This window comes from Diaphorina citri, unplaced genomic scaffold (assembly GCF_000475195.1).
Source record: "Diaphorina citri unplaced genomic scaffold, Diaci psyllid genome assembly version 1.1 scaffold1205, whole genome shotgun sequence".
Taxonomy (NCBI): domain Eukaryota; kingdom Metazoa; phylum Arthropoda; class Insecta; order Hemiptera; family Psyllidae; genus Diaphorina; species Diaphorina citri.
In genome coordinates, this window is record NW_007378634.1 from 56,662 (window position 1) to 76,596 (window position 19,935).

The following is a 19,935-nucleotide window of genomic DNA, read 5'->3' on the forward strand; positions in this document are numbered from 1 at the left end:
TTCCCCCCCCTATAATTTTCTAGAAAAAAAAAAAAAAAAAAAAAAAAAAACAACAACAACAACAACAACAACAACAACAACAACAACAACTAATACATTAGATGCATGTGGTCTGTATCGTAGCATACTCATCTCATAAAATTAATAGTCCTAAATAAGAGGTTTAAATCAAGGGGAAAGTCCTTCACTCTAAATGTCTAAATTAATGTCAATGTTCTAACTGAACTTTAACTAACAAAGAAACAACTGCTACATTAGACGCAAGTGGTCTGTGTTGTAGCATGCCCATCCCACAGTATGCCTCTCATCAGATAGGCGAGAAGAGACACAATACTTCCCATTTAGATGCTGGGTCAACACGAGAACACCAGAAAGTAACCCGTTGAAATTTTTGCAATCGAAAAACGAGTACAAATTTTTTGTCGATGGTGCGATTCGAACCCGAGATCTTCTGCATGGCAAGCGTTCGCGTTACCACTGGGCTAAGCGTGCCAATAATTAAAGAAAAGAATCCAACATAAAATTAAAAGTCCTAAATAAGAGGTTTAAATCAAGGGGAAAGTCCTTCACTCTAAATGTCTAAATTAATGTCAATGTTCTATCTGAACTATAACTAACAAAGAAACAACTGCTACATTAGACGCATGTGGTCTGTGTTGTAGCATGCCCATCCCGTAGTATGCCTCTCATTAGATGGGCGAGAAGAGAAAGTAACCCATCGAAATATTTGCAATCGAAAAACGAGTGCAAATTTATGTCGATGGTGGGATTTGAACCCAAGATCTTCTGCATGGCAAGCGTTCGTGTTACCACTGGGCTAAGCGTGCCAATAATTAAAGAAAAGAATCCAACATACCTCCACTCGTATATCATCGTCTAAACTCAGGGCTCGGAATAGTTTGAGTATCCGCACCAGGGTGGGGTAGTATTTATGGGGCACTAGGATTGAGAGACTGTCCAGAAGAGAAGTTCGCATCCACAACTCCCTATTGTTCTCGTGTAGGACTAGTGTGTTGGAAATGAGCTCCAGGATCATTTGAATGAAAACGTCACTCGTGTATTCTGTTGGGGGAAGACAAGGAATTAGATATGTCATTAATTATTAATCCTCCTCCCCACCAGACAAGGAGTCCTCCAACAAGATATGCCATTGATTGATTCACAAATCAATAGACAAAACTCGTGTATCCCATGATGGAATATTCATACATAAAAAGGTCATGAGTCAGTGCTCTTGACCACTCAGCCATAGAGGTGGAATTTTATTTAAAGAGATGAGAGAGAGAATCAAATAAGAGAAAAATGAGAGTGGATCAATTTTTTCCTAAGAAGTCCGTATAAGAGAGTCCTACGTATATTTAAAACGCTTTCTGTTTTTTTTTCTTTGTTAAACGTATCATCTTTTATTTGTAAGCAATAGAGAAAGTTAATTATTTAAAAGATTTATTTAAAAAACAGTTTATTTACAACATGAAAAAAAGAACAAAAACAAAATTAGTACAACTGTTATGATTATCTTAGGTAAAAATTCTACTTAGCCCTTCTTTTAGTTTTCTGCTTACAAAAACATTTTCTTCTTTTTAGTAAAAAAATTGAATGCATGAAATGGAATGGTAACAGTCTATGTACATAAGATGGACAGAATAAAAAGAAAGAATTCAAGAGAAATCGAATTTTTTGTCCGATTCCTTTTGAAACGATTTGTTAATTTTAAAAAAATAATTTGTCTTTTCATTTTTAGTAATAATTCTCAAAAATTGTCTGAAATATTTATCCTGAATCAAACTAGACAGTAAAATAAATCAGAAAGGAAAAAAAAAAACGTACAAATTTAATAATTTGAATCAAAAAAATTTCAGAAAAAAATTTGCGAGAGGTTTTTTCAAGCTTCCCAGACCTGTTCAGCATGAAGGTTCCCACCCGAATCCCACCCTCGGCACCTAACTTTGGTAGCACAAGTTGGAAGTTCAGAAAGAGGAGGAGCTTAGATCAAAATCAAGAGTAGTGGAAATTTCCCCTACCTCTCCTACGTATGCTTTTGAACTTGAAGTTTTTACACACGATGCTTGTCAAGAGCTTTTAAAACGATGCAAAAGCTCAAGTTCCTACTTATTACATACGATGCTCAAAGACAGTGTAGGAAAAAAATTTCCCCCATTTTTCTGCCTTGACTCCTCCTTTTTATGAACTTTTCACCATGCTCCTAAATGCTAAAGCTATCTACCAGGGGTGGGGAGTCGGGTGAGAATTTGTAATGAGACAGTCTGGGAAGCTTAAAAAAACCTCTTGCAATTTTTTTCCTCGTTTTTACAGATTTTTTAGTTATCTCTCGATGCTAATAGTTTTTTTTTCGGATTCGATTCCCGAAAATAAAATATTTTCTCCGTAGCAAAGTACGGAATAAGCAGCTTAGTTTCAAGTAGGTATTTTTAAGAGAGATTGAGAGGAAGTGTAAATTATGAAAAGAAATAAATAAATTATACTTGTTAAACATTATTATGAACGATAAAAACCAACTGGATTTGTTGTTTTTCCTGTTTCTGAGGGGAAACCTACGAGTATTATGGGTATGGTCTTCAAAAAAATGATCTTCCGATTGAGCTGGGTTCGATTCCCAATTTAAACATGGCTTGAAAATTTGAGACCAACAAACGGCGAACTTTTTTTTTTACCAAGCGGCCTAAGCCAAAACTACATCAAAAATTGAACTCTCCCCATCACATCGTATGAAAATTTCAACAACAAAGTTATTAAAAAAGAAGAGCATGAATAAATAAAGTCAATTTAAACATGGCTTGAAAATTTGAGACCAACAAACGGTGAACTTTTTTTTACCAAGCGGCCTTAAGCCAAAGCTACATCAAAAATTGAACTCTCCCCATCACATCGTATGAAAATTTCAACAACAAAGTTATTAAAAAAGAAGAGCATGACCAATTTAAACATGGCTTGAAAATTTGAGACCAACAAACGGTGAACTTTTTTTTTTTTTACCAAGCGGCCTAAGCCAAAGCTACATCAAAAATTGAACTCTCCCCATCACATCGTATGAAAATTTCAACAACAAAGTTATTAAAAAAGAAGAGCATGAATAAATAAAGAGACATGAATACTTATAAACTAAAGGAAAGACAGGAAGTTAATTCTTACAAACTAAAAAGACACAGAGAGCAAGTTCAAATCATTACTTATTTACAATTTTGATGAGTGGGGCCTAACTTCCAAGCATTCAAAACCAAGTGTCCACACAGAGTCGATCGACGAGGTGAATCTATGTTGTCGAGGCAGTGTGGACGCTTTCAGTCGACATCGATCGACGGCTGTCGACTGTGTGTGGGCACAGCTTAAGGTCTTAGCCAGACACCTGGTATCCTCCCTCGTATCTCTCCTTTAGACATATACTCATCAGTTAGACATAGCTCTTAGGCGCTGGTTAAGATTTAGGAAGTTGTATTTATGTAAGTATACTTGGAAATGTCAGGAAACGAAGACGTGCTTTTCTATGTAAGATTACAATACATATTTTGTTGTGAGCGCCACAAAGTCTTATATTACCCGTCCGTGTATGATTCTAAAACTCGGGATTAAAGTTACACTCCCCTTTCCCCGTCCACTGCTCGACCAGGTCCACTTTCACATAATCAGAGCTCATTTGTGTGAGAAAATGTGAAAAAAATCCCCCAAAAACCAGTTTTTTTTTTGGCTTTATGGATTTCTGGACAAAATTTTCACCACCTCTTTAGTGTTCCTGGTAAAAAGACCTTTAGGTCGACCAGGTTTGGATTAGTCCTTCTGTGGGAACAGACCGACGACACCGAAGCGAATACAATAGTCCGGAAGGACGGACTAAAAATTGATTTATCCTATTGTATGTTGGTTTCAGGTATGGCCCAGGCTCTGTACAATGAGATCATAGAGTATGATGAAATGGATTTGTCTTCCTTCCCAAGAGATCCTGTAGATAATATTAATTCTGAAATAAAATATGTATATACTAGCTGAATTCCGTCGCTTCGCTCCGGAATCCCGCTAGTTCATCCCGAGGCATGGCCAAACTTGTGATAATACATATTTTGTTGTGAGCGCCACAAAGTCTTACCCGTCCGTGTATGATTCTAAAACTCGGGATTAAAGTTACACTCCCCTTTCCCCGTCCACTGCTCGACCAGGTCCACTTTCACATCATCTCCTAACTCCTTCATTGCATTCTTCACATCAAATGCCACACTGGGGTGCACCTGGAAAACACAGTCTCTGCACTCTGTGTATTTCTTATGGGGAGATTTTAGCGATCAAAAATTGATCATATCTCAGGATCAGTTTAGATTTTCGCAAAATCCTTTCTTATTGCACACCTAGACCATAAGAAAACACAAAAGTATATTTAAGGGGTTTGACAGAGGAAGCTTGTTGTATCATTGTTTGAATTTTTGTTCAGCATTCGTTGAAAAAGTACTTGAAAAAAAAAATGTAACTGTTAAGGTCTTATTGTCCCGAAAGCGAAGAGAGAAGAAAGCCAGCCGTTCCGTTAAGGATAAAATCCCCTCTCTTAAGCGTGGTGTCACTCAGGAGTAGCATCTCGATCTGCCGTCTCCTGGAAAACACAAAAGTATATTTAAGGGGTTTGACAGAGGAAGCTTGTTGTATCATTGTTTGAATTTGTGTTCAGCATTCGTTGAAAAAGTACTTGAAAAAAAATGTAACTGTTAAGGTCTTATTGTCCCGAAAGCGAAGAGAGAAGAAAGCCAGTCGTTCCGTTGGGGATAAAATCCCCTCTCTTAAGCGTGGTGTCACTCAGGAGTAGCATCTCGATCTGCCGTCTTCTGGCATTTGTTTTTTGAAGGTTGTTTTGTCCGCTAGTGTCGTCAAGGCGTTCCCCCCCACTCTTCTCCGTTGTTTGTGAAAAAAAAGTCATCCCCACTCAAATCCTGTTTTTCTTTTTTTTATGAGTGTTTCACCGCCGTTTTTATTTCGTAACCTTGAAACAACTGGCGACATAAATGATGGGGATTAAAAAAAAACGAAATGGATTTGTCTTCCTTGCCAAGAGATCCTGTAGATAATATTGATTCTGAAATAAAATATGTATATATATTATTAACAGAAATTAACAGAGTCCATACAGTTACCCACCCTTGAAAATGTACACTTATAGTTAGGTATTTCAAATATGTATATATATTATTAACAGAAATTAACAGAGTCCATACAGTTACCCACCCTTGAAAATGTACACTTATAGTTATAGGTAGGTATTTCAATTACTTTCTGGAGTGTTCTTGTTTTGATCCAGCACCTTTCCTAGCCTTCCATGGCCCAAGGGACATTCCATCTAAATGAGAAGTAGGTATTCTCTCTCTTCTCACCCATCTACTGGGGGTATGCTATGGGAGGAATACACTAGAGGAGGAGAACTATCGATAGCACTATCGATAACTATCGATAGTTTTGACTATCGAACGCTATCGATAGTTGAGGCTTGACGCGAAACACAAATACCAATCTACTACTTTCCGTAACCAAGCAGAACTTACCAAATGTTGTCAGCCCAAGCTTTGGTGTGAAAGGATTTCAAATTCACACCTGTTAAAAGTCAGAGAAATTTCCCAATGCTCTGGAGTTATTCTTGTAAAATCTTCAATATAGACCCAGGAGGAGATGAAAATCTACTGATTCGACGTCAAAATCAGGATTAAAAAAAAAACAAAAGTATATTTAAGGGGTTTGACAGAGGAAGCTTGTTGTATCATTGTTTGAATTTTTGTTCAACATTCGTTGAAAAAGTACTTAAAAAAAAAATGTAACTGTTAAGGTCTAATTGTCCCGAAAGCGAAGAGAAGAAAGCCAGCCGTTCCGTTAAGGATAAAATCCCCTCTCTTAAGCGTGGTGTCACTCAGGAGTAGCATCTCGATCTGCTGGCATTTGTTTTTTGAAGGTTGTTTTGTCCGCTAGTGTCGTTAAAGCGTTCCCCCCACTCTTCTCCGTTGTTTGTGAAAAAAAATCTGGTGTGAACATCACACGACTTTCCTTATCCTATTGAATGATGCTTGTTTTTATGTTCTATATTAACTTTTACAATATCTCTAACCGTTTAGTCGGTATAGCTGAAAACCGCCAAAAAACGGTCAAAAACCGCCAAAAAGCGGTCAAAATACCGCCAACCGCAGCACCTATCTCAACCAAACGTTTTGAGTTGCATCCTTGTCACATTTGTAAACTCCATACCAAATTTCAAATCTCTAGCTCATACCGTTCTCGATATATTGTTAAATTACACCGAAAACCGCCAAAAAGCGGTAAAATGCCGCCAACTGTTGCACCGATCTTAACCAAAAGTTTCGTGTCGCATCCTTGTCACATTTGTCATCTGCATGCCAAATTTCAAGTCTCTAGCTCTTACCGTTCTCGAGATATTTTGTTTACAGACAGACAGACAGCTGCATGCTGTAAAATGCCGCCAACCGTTGCACCGATCCTAACCAAAAGTTTCGTGTCGCATCCTTGTCACATTTGACAGCTACATACCAAATTTCAAGTCTCTTAATGCCGCCAACCGTTGCACCGATCTTAACCAAAAGTTTCGTGTCGCATCCTTGTCACATTTGACATCTACATACCAAATTTCAAGTCTCTAGCTCTTACCGTTCTCGAGATATTTTGTTTACAGACAGACACACACTTTGACGGACCAATGGCTGAAACTTTGGATTTAGGCTCTAAGGACCTCAAAACGTGTTTTGGCACTAAAAACTGACCATCGAAAATTTGACCCGATTACATTACTTTCCTTCCTACAGGATAGAGAGGAAAGGAACGGACAATGAAAGTAGGTAGGTAAGTAGAGGGAAGGTCGGAAGGACGAAGGAAGAGGGCCAAAGGAAAAGTCCGAGAGAGATGTGAAGGAAAAAAAAAGAGATGTATTTTCATGACAAGACGGGAAAAAGAGAACGGGAGAGATTTTGTAATTTCATCACAATCCAAAATCTAGTCTAAATCTAAATCGTGATTTATTTGTGGTGAAGCTGAGATTCAATCAATAAAACTTATCAACGCCCGACGTTCATGCAACATTTCAACATACTCAACGGGGGATTAAAAGCGAGCATTAGAAACGGCAAAATGATAAATTGCGAACAGAAAGCGTTTCGCACATGTTAAATACGGTCGGAATTCACTGTTGATGTCATAAATGCATCAACGCGTCATGAGAACTGGCATTTATTGCATCAATAATATCCCTTCATCACTTGAACGCTAATGCAGCGTTGCTCCAATTTCCTCCGAGTTTTTCGCTCTAATATACGAACGCTCTCGGGTGTGGATCGTAATTTTTCGCTCTATTGTAGCCGGGCGCTGTTTTCGAGAGTAACGATAATGATCGACGTCTGGTTTCTAGGGCTCTTCAGACAATTCCGGATCGTTGAGAGTTCAGAGCCATGCCCGACTTTGTAGTTACTGTAGAGAAAATATTTATGAAGGAAAAAGGGGGTAGTAACGACAGGAGGGGCTAGGAAAAGGGAGTAATGATGATACAGGAGGGAATGAAGGGAAAATGGTCCTTATGGAATTTATACCCACATGTACGCTCTCGAGGCTACTTATTTGCTAAATTGAAGGGAATTCTGGTAGGCAGCTTCTTAGTCTTAAGAAGCTGCCTACCAGAACCATTTTGGATTATACTTTCAATGGCATTTCCCCAAGATGTGTATTTCAAAATTTCCCAGAATCCCTTCTGAGATAACATTTTTCGTCAATATTGCTCGAGAAAAGAATACCTTGTTCTTTTTGTTTAGCAGACTTTCAGTAAAATCAATCCGTCAGAATAAAAAAGATACCAGAATTACCAGCAACATTTATCCGTTCTGTCCTTTCACTTCGTCCATTATTATCCAACACACAAATCCACATGGAGGTAGGTTTTAATGCGTTAACCTACATATTCATCTCATAAAATATTCGCCCATAAACCTGGCGAAGCCATCAACCAGAGGGTACGTCAGTGCATTTTTTGCAGCGTCTAAACTCCCTCCACCCCTCCCTCCTACAACCCTGCGTTCAATACAAATTTTAGGAAGAAGTAAGGAGGGTTAGGGAGGGAGAGGGAGTGTTATTTTATCAAACAAGCGTCAGTCATGTCCAAATTTAATATTCTCTGGAAAAAAAGTTGAATATGACTCAGTGGTGCGTTCCATATTAAAATTTTCACAAGAAAGACGGGCCAGGGGAGGGGATTTTTTTCCCCCCGAAAGCTAGGTTATACCTATTCAATTTGTGCAGCTTTTTAGTCCGTCCTTCCTTTATTATTACGATAGTAATAAAAAATCTGGTGTGAACATCACACGACTTTCCTTATCCTATTGAATGATGCTTGTTAGGGAGGGAGAGGGAGAGTTATTTTATCAAACAAGCGTCAGTCATGTCCAAATTTAATATTCTCTGGAAAAAAAAGTTGAATATGACTCAGTGGTGCGTTCCATATTAAAATTTTCACAAGAAAGAGGGTCCAGGGGAGGGGATTTTTTATCCCCCGAAAGCTAGGTTGTACCTATTCAATTTGTGCAGCTTTTTAGTCCGTCCTGCCTTTATTATTACGATAGTAATAAAAAAAGGTATAGTGGACGGGCTATTTTATTCGCTTCGGTGTCTGTCTCTCAGTCTGTCTGTGTGTCTGTCCCCATAGAAGGACTTATATATCCAAACCTAGTCGAACTATATATTAAATTAAAGTTTTGTTTTTTTTTTTTTTTCTCAAGACCAAGTGAAGGGTGGACTCCTTCTGGATGTTGTAGTCAGAGAGGGTTCTTCCATCTTCCAGTTTATCATGACTAGCTCAAGCTGTTCTAAGAGTTCCAAGTTCTTCTTGAACTTTCTGCTGGGGTTTGGATCAGCCTGGGAAAAGAAATAAAAGCAATTCATCAATCTACACCTATGGTGAAGGCACTTAAAAAAGAAAAAAAAGGTTTGTTAGAGGAATCTCTAAACACTACCCACCTAAATGATAAGGTTCATAGCTTTGGTTTTTCTCTCCAATAACACATTGTATGTAACAGTTCCTAATGGATCACAGAAGTTAAGCAATGTTTTGCATGGTTGGTATCCAGATGGGTGACCACCTGGGCAATTGTGTGCTGCTGGCATTTCCCAGCCCAACTTGGGTTGTGCAAGGTAAATGTCAGGAAGTGGGTAGCGTTGTCTCATGGAGAGTAACCCTTAAGAGACCTTAGCAGTTATACGGTGATATAATGATTTCTTTGGCTAATTCTTTACACTTGTTGAACTTTTTGACAAAAGGGTGATATGATATTATACGGTGATATTACATGGTAGAATTCTCACACTTTTTCCCCAGATGCCAGGAAGAACTAACAAATAAATTAAGATATAAGGTTACCTGTTCTGCAATAGCTCTCAGAATATCAACACCCAATGTGTATCCTCCGTTATTTCCAACGTACAATTTCTTTGCTTTATCTGTCTCCATTTCTTTGACAATACCATGTATCAAACTCATAATCTCATCTTCATCAATAATGATTTCTTTGGCTAATTCTTTACACTTGTTGAACTTTTTGACAAAAGGGTGATTGTCTATTCCATCGTACAGATAAGCGTCAGTTATTATATTTGATAGGTCTACATTTTGGCTGAGGAATTGTGCTTTGGCTGCTTCAATAGCTTCATCGGATAGCATGTCTAGGATTTCAATGTTTTCATTCACAGCCTCATCAAATGTAGCTTGGTCTATTATGTGCTTCATGGGTTTTCCATTTTCAGCACTCATCTCGAAATGGATTTGTCTTCCTTGCCAAGAGATCCTGTAGATAATATTGATTCTGAAATAAAATATGTAAATATGTATATATATTATTAACAGAAATTAACAGAGTCCATACAGTTACCCACCCTTGAAAATGTACACTTATAGTTATAGGTAGGTATTTCAATTACTTTCTGGAGTGTTCTTGTTTTGATCCAGCACCTTTCCTAGCCTTCCATGGCCCAAGGGACATTCCATCTAAATGAGAAGTAGGTATTCTCTCTCTTCTCACCCATCTACTGGGGGTATGCTATGGGAGGAATACACTGCAAAACACAAATACCAATCTACTACTTTCCATAACCAAGCAGAACTTACCAAATGTTGTCAGCCCAAACTTTGGTTAATATCTGGATGGGTGACTGTCCGATTTTTACCAAATTGTTACAGTCGCGTCCTTGTACCATACCGGGATAGCATACCAAATTTCATTGCTTTACGACAAACTGTTCTTGAGATATTTTGTTCACAACCTTTTCAATATTTTCCACGAAATGAGGGTTAAGTAACAATTACTTTGGTTAATATCTGGATGGGTGACTGTCCGATTTTTACCAAATTGTTACAGTCGCGTCCTTGGACCATGCCGGGATAGCATACCAAATTTCATTTCTCTACGATAAACCGTTCTTGAGATATTTTGTTCACAACTTCCTACTTTTTCCCATTTCAACCTGTAGTACGTACGTACGTACGTACGTACGTTACGTACAGACCATGGGCTAAAAACCACTTTTTTGGAATCAGGGGACCCCAAAACGGATATTTCCACCCATTTCCCGATTTTGAAAATTTGGACCGATTGCAATACTTTCATTACTAGTATAGCTCCGCTATACTGTTAGTAATAGAAAGTAAAAAAATCCCACGGCCTGAGGTATTTAGAAAACCAAACTGAAAAAAAATCCCACAGTCTGAGGGATATTGAGGGGCTCCTTCCTCTTTAGTGTGCTGCTCCGATGGTTTATTGGTTTTGGCCAAAATGATCTACTCATTATATTTGTGACGTCACTACTGCACTACTCTCCCCTTTCCTTTTCCACCTTGGGGCTTGGCTGCGAGCTGTTAGGCACCCTTTAATAACACCTGGGTTGGTGCCATTAAACTCCCTTTGTTATTTGGGTGCTACAGGTGTCCCTTATTAGCCCCTCTTTTCCCTTTCATGAAAGGATGAATATTACTTTTTCACCTCAGTTCAGTCGGTTTCTTTCTAACTCCCCTAGTTGGGTGCAAAGTCCCCCCTTTTGTACCTTCAATCGTTGCTGCTAAAGGGAGAACCATACTTTGAATCAGTTATACCCCCTTTACCACCATAGATGGGTGCTTTAGGGCAACTGTAGCACATTGTTTGATATGGTCCACTAAAGCACTCAGGTATATTCCCTGAATTTGAACAGGGAAGACGAACTGTACCTGCACAGTTTCCAAAGAAAAACCTACAATGATGTAAAAAAAGAACAATGGACTTCTAAGCATTACAATGAAAGTGTATTTCTATTTTCTATTAGATGAAAAAGGAATGTGTTTGTTTAAGCATTTTGTACCTTCAATCGTTGCTGCTAAAGGGAGAACCATACTTTGAAGTTGAAGCAGTTATACCCCCTTTACCACCATAGATGGGTGCTTTAGGGCAACAACTGTAGCACATTGTTTGATATGGTCCACTAAAGCACTCAGGTATATTCCCTGAAATTCAGGGAATACGAACTGTACCTGCACAGTTTCCAAAGAAAAACCTACAATGATGTAAAAAAAAGAACAATGGACTTCTAAGCATTACAATGAAAGTGTATTTCTATTTTCTATTAGATGAAAAAGGAATGTGTTTGTTTAAGCATACATAGATTGAAAAAGAGGGTAGTGAGCTTACACATAAAATTTTGAGAAAACATTTAATGCTACATCTATTGGGGGGGGAAAGAGCTACCTCCTATACTAAGTTATCTAATCCAAATTTGAAGGGAAACTCGAGAAAGCTAGAGAAGATCAAAAAATTGAATAAATTTAAAAGCCTCCACGGTGGGGGGGAAAGAGCTACCTCTTATACTAAGTTATCTAATCCAAATTTGAAGGGAAACTCGAGAAAGCTAGAGAAGATCAAAAAATTGAATAAATTTAAAAGCCTCCACGAAGACGGAGCACCAAGTGAAGGGTGGACTCCTTCTGGATGTTGTAGTCAGAGAGGGTTCTACCATCTTCCAGTTGTTTACCAGCGAAGATCAGACGTTGTTGATCAGGAGGGATTCCCTCCTTGTCTTGAATCTTGGCCTTGACATTCTCAATGGTGTCAGAAGGCTCCACCTCCAAAGTGATGGTCTTTCCAGTCAGGGTCTTGACGAAAATCTGCATACCTCCACGAAGTCTCAACACCAAATGAAGGGTGGACTCCTTCTGGATGTTGTAGTCAGAGAGGGTTCTACCATCTTCCAGTTGTTTACCAGCAAAGATCAGACGTTGTTGATTATTCTAGAGGCAAACATGTAATGGCTGAACCTATTGTTTCAGGGACAAACAAGGTTCATTGTGGCCTATTTTCAATGACAGTATTTAATTTAGAGAGGAATAAAAGTAAAAAAGCACATCCACCTCAGTGGCTGAGAGTAGGTACTGACTCTCAAATCCCAGCCAGGGTGGAAATTTTAACCAAATTTGTGCGTACGGGATAGGCATGGATGTAAAATAGTGTGCCTTAAACTATTGCAAAAGCAGTTCCAAGGTACAATCTTTTTTTTATTCTAGAGGCAAACATGTAATGGCTGAACCTATTGTTTCAGGGACAAACAAGGTTCATTGTGGCCTATTTTCAATGACAGTATCGATAACTATCGATGGCGCCGACTATCGATAGTTCTCCTCCTCTACTTATTAGCCCTTCTTTTCCCTTTCATGAAAGGATGAATATTACTTTTTCACCTCAGTTCAGTCGGTTTCTTTCTAACTCCTCTAGTTGGGTGCAAAGTCCCCCCCTTTTGTACCTTCAATCGTTGCTGCTAAAGGGAGAACCATACTTTGAAGCAGTTATACCCCTTTACCACCATAGATGGGTGCTTTAGGGCAACTGTAGCACATTGTTTGATATGGTCCACTAAAGCACTCAGGTATATTCCCTGAAGCAGGACACCCCCTAAAAATCCATTTGGCTAGTTTTTTCCGAGACTAACAGAGTTTTCAGAATTGTTTTCAAAGCCCAACAGCTTGAAGCATGAAATCATCAAACGAATTGCATAAGGTTGACAAGATTCTTTGTGGCCTACAGGATACTCCCTAAAAATCCATTTGGCTAGTTTTTTCCGAGACTAACAGAAAGTTTTCAGAATTGTTTTCAAAGCCCAACAGCTTGAAGCATGAAATCATCAAACGAATTGCATAAGGTTGACAAGATTCTTTGTGGCCTATTTCTGATGGCTCAGAAATCCTTGTGTGGCACTCCCTGAAACCCAATTGGTCCATTTTCTTGGGACCAAAATATTCCACTGTACCCCCACATGAAAGTTTTCAGTATTTCAAAGGCAAACAGCTCTTTTTACAAGGCCTATAGGAAATTCTCACTAAAGACCCCCATAGGCCATCAATCAAAGCCCAAGCCATTGTCTGCAGACTGGAGCATTCCTGCAAAAGTAGGAAAACGGAAAAATAACAAGCTGAAACTTACCTTAGGTGTGCGATATCGGAAATTTGAACTGTGTACAGTAAAATTGATGCAATGGAACTTGGTTTGAAAGGAAATCTATTAATTTATGGCTGGAAAAAGTTCGACCGTAAAATGCGCAATACGAAAACGAAAACTTCCTGATTTCTTTTTTCTGAAAAAGTAGGGTTGGGACATCGACATCGATGTTTTGAAAACATCGATACATCGGAACAAAAACATCGATGTCAACATCGATGTTTTTGAGAAAAAAATGGCAGCTTGGCAGCTGACCGATCAGCTGATTTGCTGGAGAAAAAAAATCGATGACGTGTTCTCAAGGTCAAAGTGATGAATGAAACAGCTGATTAGGCAGGTCGACCGCTGGAGCCGAAAGTTGGGTGGATTCAAGCGGCTCGTTCATGTGTACCGATTTTTTTGGCATGATTAATGCCTTGCCTCGAGAGTATGAGTCGGGTCGTATGGATCCAGCCTTAAAACCCTTTACACGTACTTACATACACCACATAACATAATTATGATTATGTTATGTAGGATGTTACGAGCATGTAAAAGCTCATAACGCCCGTGTTATTTTCCACATTACCTACATATTTACCTAAAATAGTTATGCCATACTATGTACATATCACTTACCTAAATTACTTACCTCATAACGCGTGTTTTTGCCTATTTACCCAAAATAAGGTGTCTAACTTTATTTTTATCTAACCTATTTTCCTAATAAATAATTTTATTCACTTTTGAGATAGTTATACTACTTATACTAGGGTTGGGACATCGACATCGATGTTTTGAAAACATCGATACATCGGAACAAAAACATCGATGTCAACATCGATGTTTTTGATTACGATATATCGGATACTCGATATATCGAAGTTTAAAAACATCGATGTATCGAACATCGATGTTCTCGTCTCGATGTCCCAACCCTAGGTTGGGACATCGACATCGATGTTTTGAAAACATCGATACATCGGAACAAAAACATCGATGTCAACATCGATGTTTTTTGATTACGATATATCGGATACTCGATATATCGAAGTTTAAAAACATCGATGTATCGAACATCGATGTTTTCATCTCGATGTCCCAACCCTAAATCTAATGCTTGAGCTTGACTGTCAGACGTGTCAGGTCGTTTTTCTGAAGATATCTGCTAATCTCAGATAATTCCCCTTATGTTCTGTTTCAGTGTATCGACATTGACGAATGTCAGTACGCCTCGACGCATCCGGTGTGCGGGCGTGAAGGGTGGACTCCTTCTGGATGTTGTAGTCAGAGAGGGTTCTACCATCTTCCGAAGTCTCAATACCAAGTGAAGGGTGGACTCCTTCTGGATGTTGTAGTCAGAGAGGGTTCTTCCATCCTCCAACTGTTTACCGGCAAAGATCAGACGCTGTTGATCGGGTGGGATTCCCTCCTTGTCTTGAATCTTGGCCTTGACGTTTTCGATGGTGTCAGAAGGCTCCACCTCCAAAGTGATGGTCTTGCCAGTCAGGGTCTTGACGAAAATCTGCATACCTCCACGAAGTCTCAAGACCAAATGAAGGGTGGACTCCTTCTGGATGTTGTAGTCAGAGAGGGTTCTACCATCTTCCAGGTGTTTACCAGCAAAGATCAGACGCTGTTGATCGGGAGGGATGCCCTCCTTGTCTTGAATCTTGGCCTTGACATTCTCAATGGTGTCAGAAGGCTCCACCTCCAAAGTGATGGTCTTTCCAGTCAGGGTCTTGACGAAAATCTGCATACCTCCACGAAGACGGAGAACCAAATGAAGGGTGGACTCCTTCTGGATGTTGTAGTCAGAGAGGGTTCTACCATCTTCCAGTTGTTTACCAGCAAAGATCAGACGCTGTTGATCAGGAGGGATTCCCTCCTTGTCTTGAATCTTGGCCTTGACGTTTTCGATGGTGTCTGAAGGCTCCACATCCAAAGTGATGGTCTTTCCAGTCAAAGTTTTGACGAAAATCTGCATACCTCCACGAAGTCTCAAGACCAAATGAAGGGTGGACTCCTTCTGGATGTTGTAGTCAGAGAGGGTTCTTCCATCTTCCAGTTGTTTACCAGCGAAGATCAGACGTTGTTGATCAGGAGGGATGCCCTCCTTGTCTTGAATCTTGGCCTTGACGTTTTCGATGGTGTCAGAAGGCTCCACCTCCAAAGTGATGGTCTTGCCAGTCAGGGTCTTGACGAAAATTTGCATACCTCCACGAAGTCTCAAGACCAAGTGAAGGGTGGACTCCTTCTGGATGTTGTAGTCAGAGAGGGTTCTACCATCTTCCACGCGTATTTTATTTTGTGGCAATGTTGGAAAAAAGTGAAAATTTTTCCATTTCGTCCATTTTTTGTATTTTATTATTCACTTCCCCTCCTTTTCTTTTGGATATTTTTGGATTTGAGTGAAAAATTTTTCACCTCTGTTGGAAGAGAAAAAAACTTGTATCATTTTGTCGCCATCTTTTTTTTCCAACAAATCCACTTTTTTTTTATTATTAGCATTTGAACTAGCAAATGGAAGAAGAAATCAGCTGACTTTGCATTTTATTATCCAGAACAAAAAGTACTGTGGTGGGGATAAAAAAAGTGACCACAGTGGAATATTTTGGATTAGGAAAAATTTCCATTTCACATAAATAAAATACCCCTTTTGTCGCCATCTTTTTTTTCCAACAAATCCACTTTTTTATTATTATTAGCATTTGAACTAGTAAATGGAAGAAGAAATCAGCTGACTTTGCATTTTATTATCCAGAACAAAAAGCACTGTGTGAGCCAGCCTAGTTAGCTTAGTTGGTAGTGCGTCTGCCTTGTAAGCGCTAGGCCGCGGGTTCGATTCCCGCCCGGGGCGGATTGTTATTGTAAAGAACCTTTGGGGAATTTATCGTGGAAATTTTCAATACGCTACAAAGAACTTAACTCGTAAAATTTCATTTTCAAAATTGACAGTCAATTAGAAATGGTTGAAAATCGGATTATTTCTCGAAATAGCGAATTTCCGTGGCCTGCAAACTCTCCCGAAATGTCCGCCCAGACTTTTTTCTGAGCTTACCTCAAAGAAAGAGTGTACCTATGTCAACAAACCTAGGACTCCCCAAGAGCTGAAGAACAACGTTCGAGAAGTTCAAGCCCTAAAATCAAGCATTTTGAGCGAAAATGTGCGAAAAAGTCCGAATAAGCGACACTGAATATGGACAGCATTCTCGATCACAACCTTGTCCTGAAATGTCCGCCCAGACTTTTTTCTGAGCTTACCTCAAAGAAAGAGTGTATGTCAACAAACCTAGGACTCCCCAAGAGCTGAAGAACAACCTTCGAGAAGTTCAAGCTCTAAAATCAAGCATTTTGAGCGAAAATGTGCGAAAAAGTCCGAATAAGCGACACTGAATATGGACAGCATTCTCGATCACAACCTTGTTTTTCATGAGTAGTATAGAAAAAATTCCCCAACCCTCTAGAATCATTTCATAAAATAAATGTTGTAAATATGAGAAGAATTATAAAAATATAACAGAAAAACTTTATCAGGTTACTTCTGCGCCACCCTGTATACATATTACATATATAGAGGTATGTGTAAAGGCCGGAGGAGGAAAAACGTTGATTATGTGTGTGTCTAAAGGCCCATTCCCACTTTTTCGTGAGTTTCATATCCGATTTTTTTTCCTATAAATGTCCTGTGTAATTTAAATAACGGTGTTCTCACTATATGTACTTAGGGACGACCGAATTTTTTTCCGAACATTTGGAAAATAGCCTTAAATTCTGGGTTCTGGCATTCTCGGTAGGTATATCAGTCCAACCCTGGAAATTTTATTCCGCGATCATTAGAACGGAAACGAAGTTCTGAATTTTTTTGACACATATCAATCCTAGAATTATCACAACTCGGTCCCCTAATCAAGTAATCACTAATGTAGTGTCCCCTGATTTAATGTACAGTGCATAAGCTATACTATACGACCTTGGTTGACCTTGCACTTCCCAGCTGTAAATGGGAGCCAATTAATTCCCTAAAATAAAACTGGAACCTTGTTTCCCACCTGGCCACCATTAATGGGAGCCAATTAATACCCTATTCCTATTGTGTATGAGCCAATTTGTGAATTTATCCTGTATGAAATACTGTAGCCAAAACCAAATGTCAGCCCAAAGCAATCACCCTATTTAGGGTTGATTGAGAGGCTGGCGAAAAACGCTGACCCGGTCGAAACACGGGAAAAGGCGAAGAAAAAGAAGATTCTGTATGAAATACATAAGTAAGACCTTATTTAGACTGCGGGAATAAAGGTACTTTTCAGTCTCATTTCGGGCGTATCTATATAAACTTCAGGGTATATCCTATTCTAAATAATATGTGGAAGAACACAATTTCCCATTTTATGTACCTAGCTAGCCTAGTTAGCTTGGAAGGTAGCGCCTTGTAAGCGCTGGGTCGCGGGTGCGATTCTGTCCGGGGCGGATTTTATCCTGAACGGATAATGTTCGTTCTCGGAACGGCTGGCTTTCTCTTATCCTGTCTTCCTTCTCTCTTCGCTTTCGGGATGATAAGACCTTGGTATTTACAGTTCCCTATAACCTATAATATCAAAGGAAATTTCAGGCTGGTCTGCTCCCTGTTTAAGGTCCCCTAGCCAGACTAAGCTGGTCTGCTCCCTGTTTAAAGTCCCTTAGCCAGACTAAGCTGGTCTGCTCCCTGTTTAAAGTCCCTTAGCCAGACATCATAGAAATAACCGCAGTGGTGTAGTGGTTTTTACCCTGGATATCTGGGAGACTTAGAAGTATACACCTAGAGAGGGTCCTATTGTCCCAATACTTACACATATGTGAGGTGACTGTGTGCGCCACATCATTGTACACAAACTGTCCCCACTGCATAAGGGCTAGGGTGGAGTGTCTATCCTTGTTTGGAAGGTCCCTTAGCGAGGGGACTTAAGGCTGGGTATGACTCCCCTCTTTAAAGTCCCTCTGGGCCAGGAACTAGAACATCTCCCAGGACGGCGTCGGCTGGAATCCGAGCTCCGCCGCCCTCCCTATTTACCATGCGTGGCGAAGCGCCGTTGACACTACGCGGCACCACAGGGTCAGGTGAAACCAATGAAAAGCCATGGTCACCACACCATACCTTCATACCTATGTACCCAACTACCAACACTTACCTACCTATTTGTGTAGATTTTTATACCACTGGGTCTGATTTTAATGGAACAGTATTAGATTTATATCACTGGGTCTGATTTTAATGGAACAGTATTTCAGTTTCATTCTGTCACTTTCAACATGTGACACGGGATATAACGTAGAATTCCGTGAAATATGGAAACTGGTGCTGTGGTTGTGTTCGCGTGTTCTACTTGTTACGATTTATTCTGTGTTCAGGGGTAAGTTTTTTTTACAGTCTTTTGGTAGACCGTCCACAACGGAGAACCGACCATCGACCCTCCCCTAGCACCGACCCAAGAGAAAATGGAACCAAACCATACTAATGAATAGAACTGTCCTCAACGGAGCCTTGACCATAAGTACCATCCCTCGCAGGAAAAAAAGAAAAAAAAATGAGCTGAGTATTTTGTCTGCGATGGTCGAATGGTCAATGGTCTCATGGTCCAACGGTCGATGGTCAATGGTCGTCCTTTGTGCGCCCAACGCACGTTACGGCCGCTTCAACACAACACATATCAAAATTTTTAGGCAAAAACAGTTCAAAGCTATTTACTCAGCCCTTAGGTATATGTATCCTATCTTCCTAAACAGCCAAAAAAAAATAAAAATAATAATAATAATAATAATAATAATAAATAAAAATAAAAAAATAAAAGAAAAAATCTTTAAAAAAACCTAAATTTTTGTTTTTTTTTTTTTTTTTTTTTTTCTTTTTTCAGATGATGCACGGCCAAGCGACCTATCAATACCACGCTCCGATCAAAGGTGAGAGCAGATACAATACAAAGATTCTAAATCACATGGAACTTTCAACAATCCATCTGAACAATCCAACAACTTCTTACCAATCAATTAAACTCAATAAATACATCAAGGTAGACAAAACATCTTCTATAAGTCTCAATCCATCCCTGATTGACTCAGCTATTCTGAATTATTCGATTCAAATCATAGGGAAATCCAATAAAATTATTATCATAGAGAAATTCCATAATATTATTGTGATTAAAAGGTTAGACAAGTTATACGATAGGAAAAGAAAGAAAAACAAACATCGAAAGATATGGGACAGGAAAAAATACGCCTTTGAAGGTCTCTTGTTGCCAAAATACAAAAGAGTTAGACTAAAGAAACTATCCTATCAAATTGACCGAACCGAAAGTCAACTCAGGAAAATCTGGCATAACCAGATTGATCAAATCAAACATCAACGGGAGAAAATCTGGCATATTCAAATCAATCAAACTAAACGCCAATGGGAGAAAATATGGCATAACCAAAGTAATCAATCCAAACACCA

At 39.2% G+C, this 19,935-nt stretch overlaps 2 protein-coding genes across 5 annotated transcripts; both read right to left on the minus strand.

Moving 5' to 3' along the window:
• Positions 1-8,748: 8,748 nt before the first annotated feature.
• Positions 8,749-10,155, minus strand: LOC103514704 (armadillo repeat-containing protein 6-like). Its single transcript, XM_017446323.2, has 3 exons — positions 10,136-10,155; positions 9,392-9,815; positions 8,749-8,889 (listed from the first exon to the last, which is right to left on the minus strand). Exons 2-3 carry the CDS (start codon positions 9,779-9,781, stop codon positions 8,749-8,751), a joined length of 531 nt encoding a protein of 176 aa, XP_017301812.1. The 5' UTR covers positions 9,782-9,815; positions 10,136-10,155.
• A 1,429-nt stretch (positions 10,156-11,584) lies between these two features.
• Positions 11,585-15,754, minus strand: LOC103514696 (polyubiquitin-B). Of its 4 annotated transcripts, none has more exons than XM_008479593.2 (3): positions 14,788-15,754; positions 11,941-11,959; positions 11,585-11,829 (listed from the first exon to the last, which is right to left on the minus strand). In XM_008479593.2, the coding sequence occupies exons 1-3, from the start codon at positions 15,676-15,678 to the stop codon at positions 11,822-11,824; spliced, it is 918 nt and encodes a 305-aa protein (XP_008477815.1). In that variant the 5' UTR covers positions 15,679-15,754; the 3' UTR covers positions 11,585-11,821. The 4 variants fall into 4 exon arrangements, with proteins under 4 accessions (XP_008477815.1, XP_017301815.1, XP_026683399.1 ...); XM_017446326.2 differs by having other exon boundaries at positions 11,941-12,177; positions 14,778-15,754; XM_026827598.1 differs by lacking the exon at positions 11,585-11,829 and having other exon boundaries at positions 11,836-12,255; positions 15,084-15,754.
• Between the last annotated feature and the right edge of the window lie 4,181 nt (positions 15,755-19,935).

Excerpts from the sequence above, each read along its gene's own strand:
- LOC103514704 (XM_017446323.2), bottom strand. The coding sequence starts at position 9,781 with ATGAGTGCTGAAAATGGAAAACCCATGAAGCACATAATAGACCAAGCT. Across the intron at positions 8,890-9,391 it reads TGAGAGCTATTGCAGAACAG|GCTGATCCAAACCCCAGCAG; the intron begins GTAACCTTATAT and ends TTCTTTTCCCAG.
- LOC103514696 (XM_017446326.2), bottom strand. The coding sequence starts at position 15,678 with ATGCAAATTTTCGTCAAGACCCTGACTGGCAAGACCATCACTTTGGAG. Across the intron at positions 12,178-14,777 it reads CCTTCACTTGGTATTGAGAC|TTCGTGGAGGTATGCAGATT; the intron begins TTCGGAAGATGG and ends TGGTGTTGAGAC.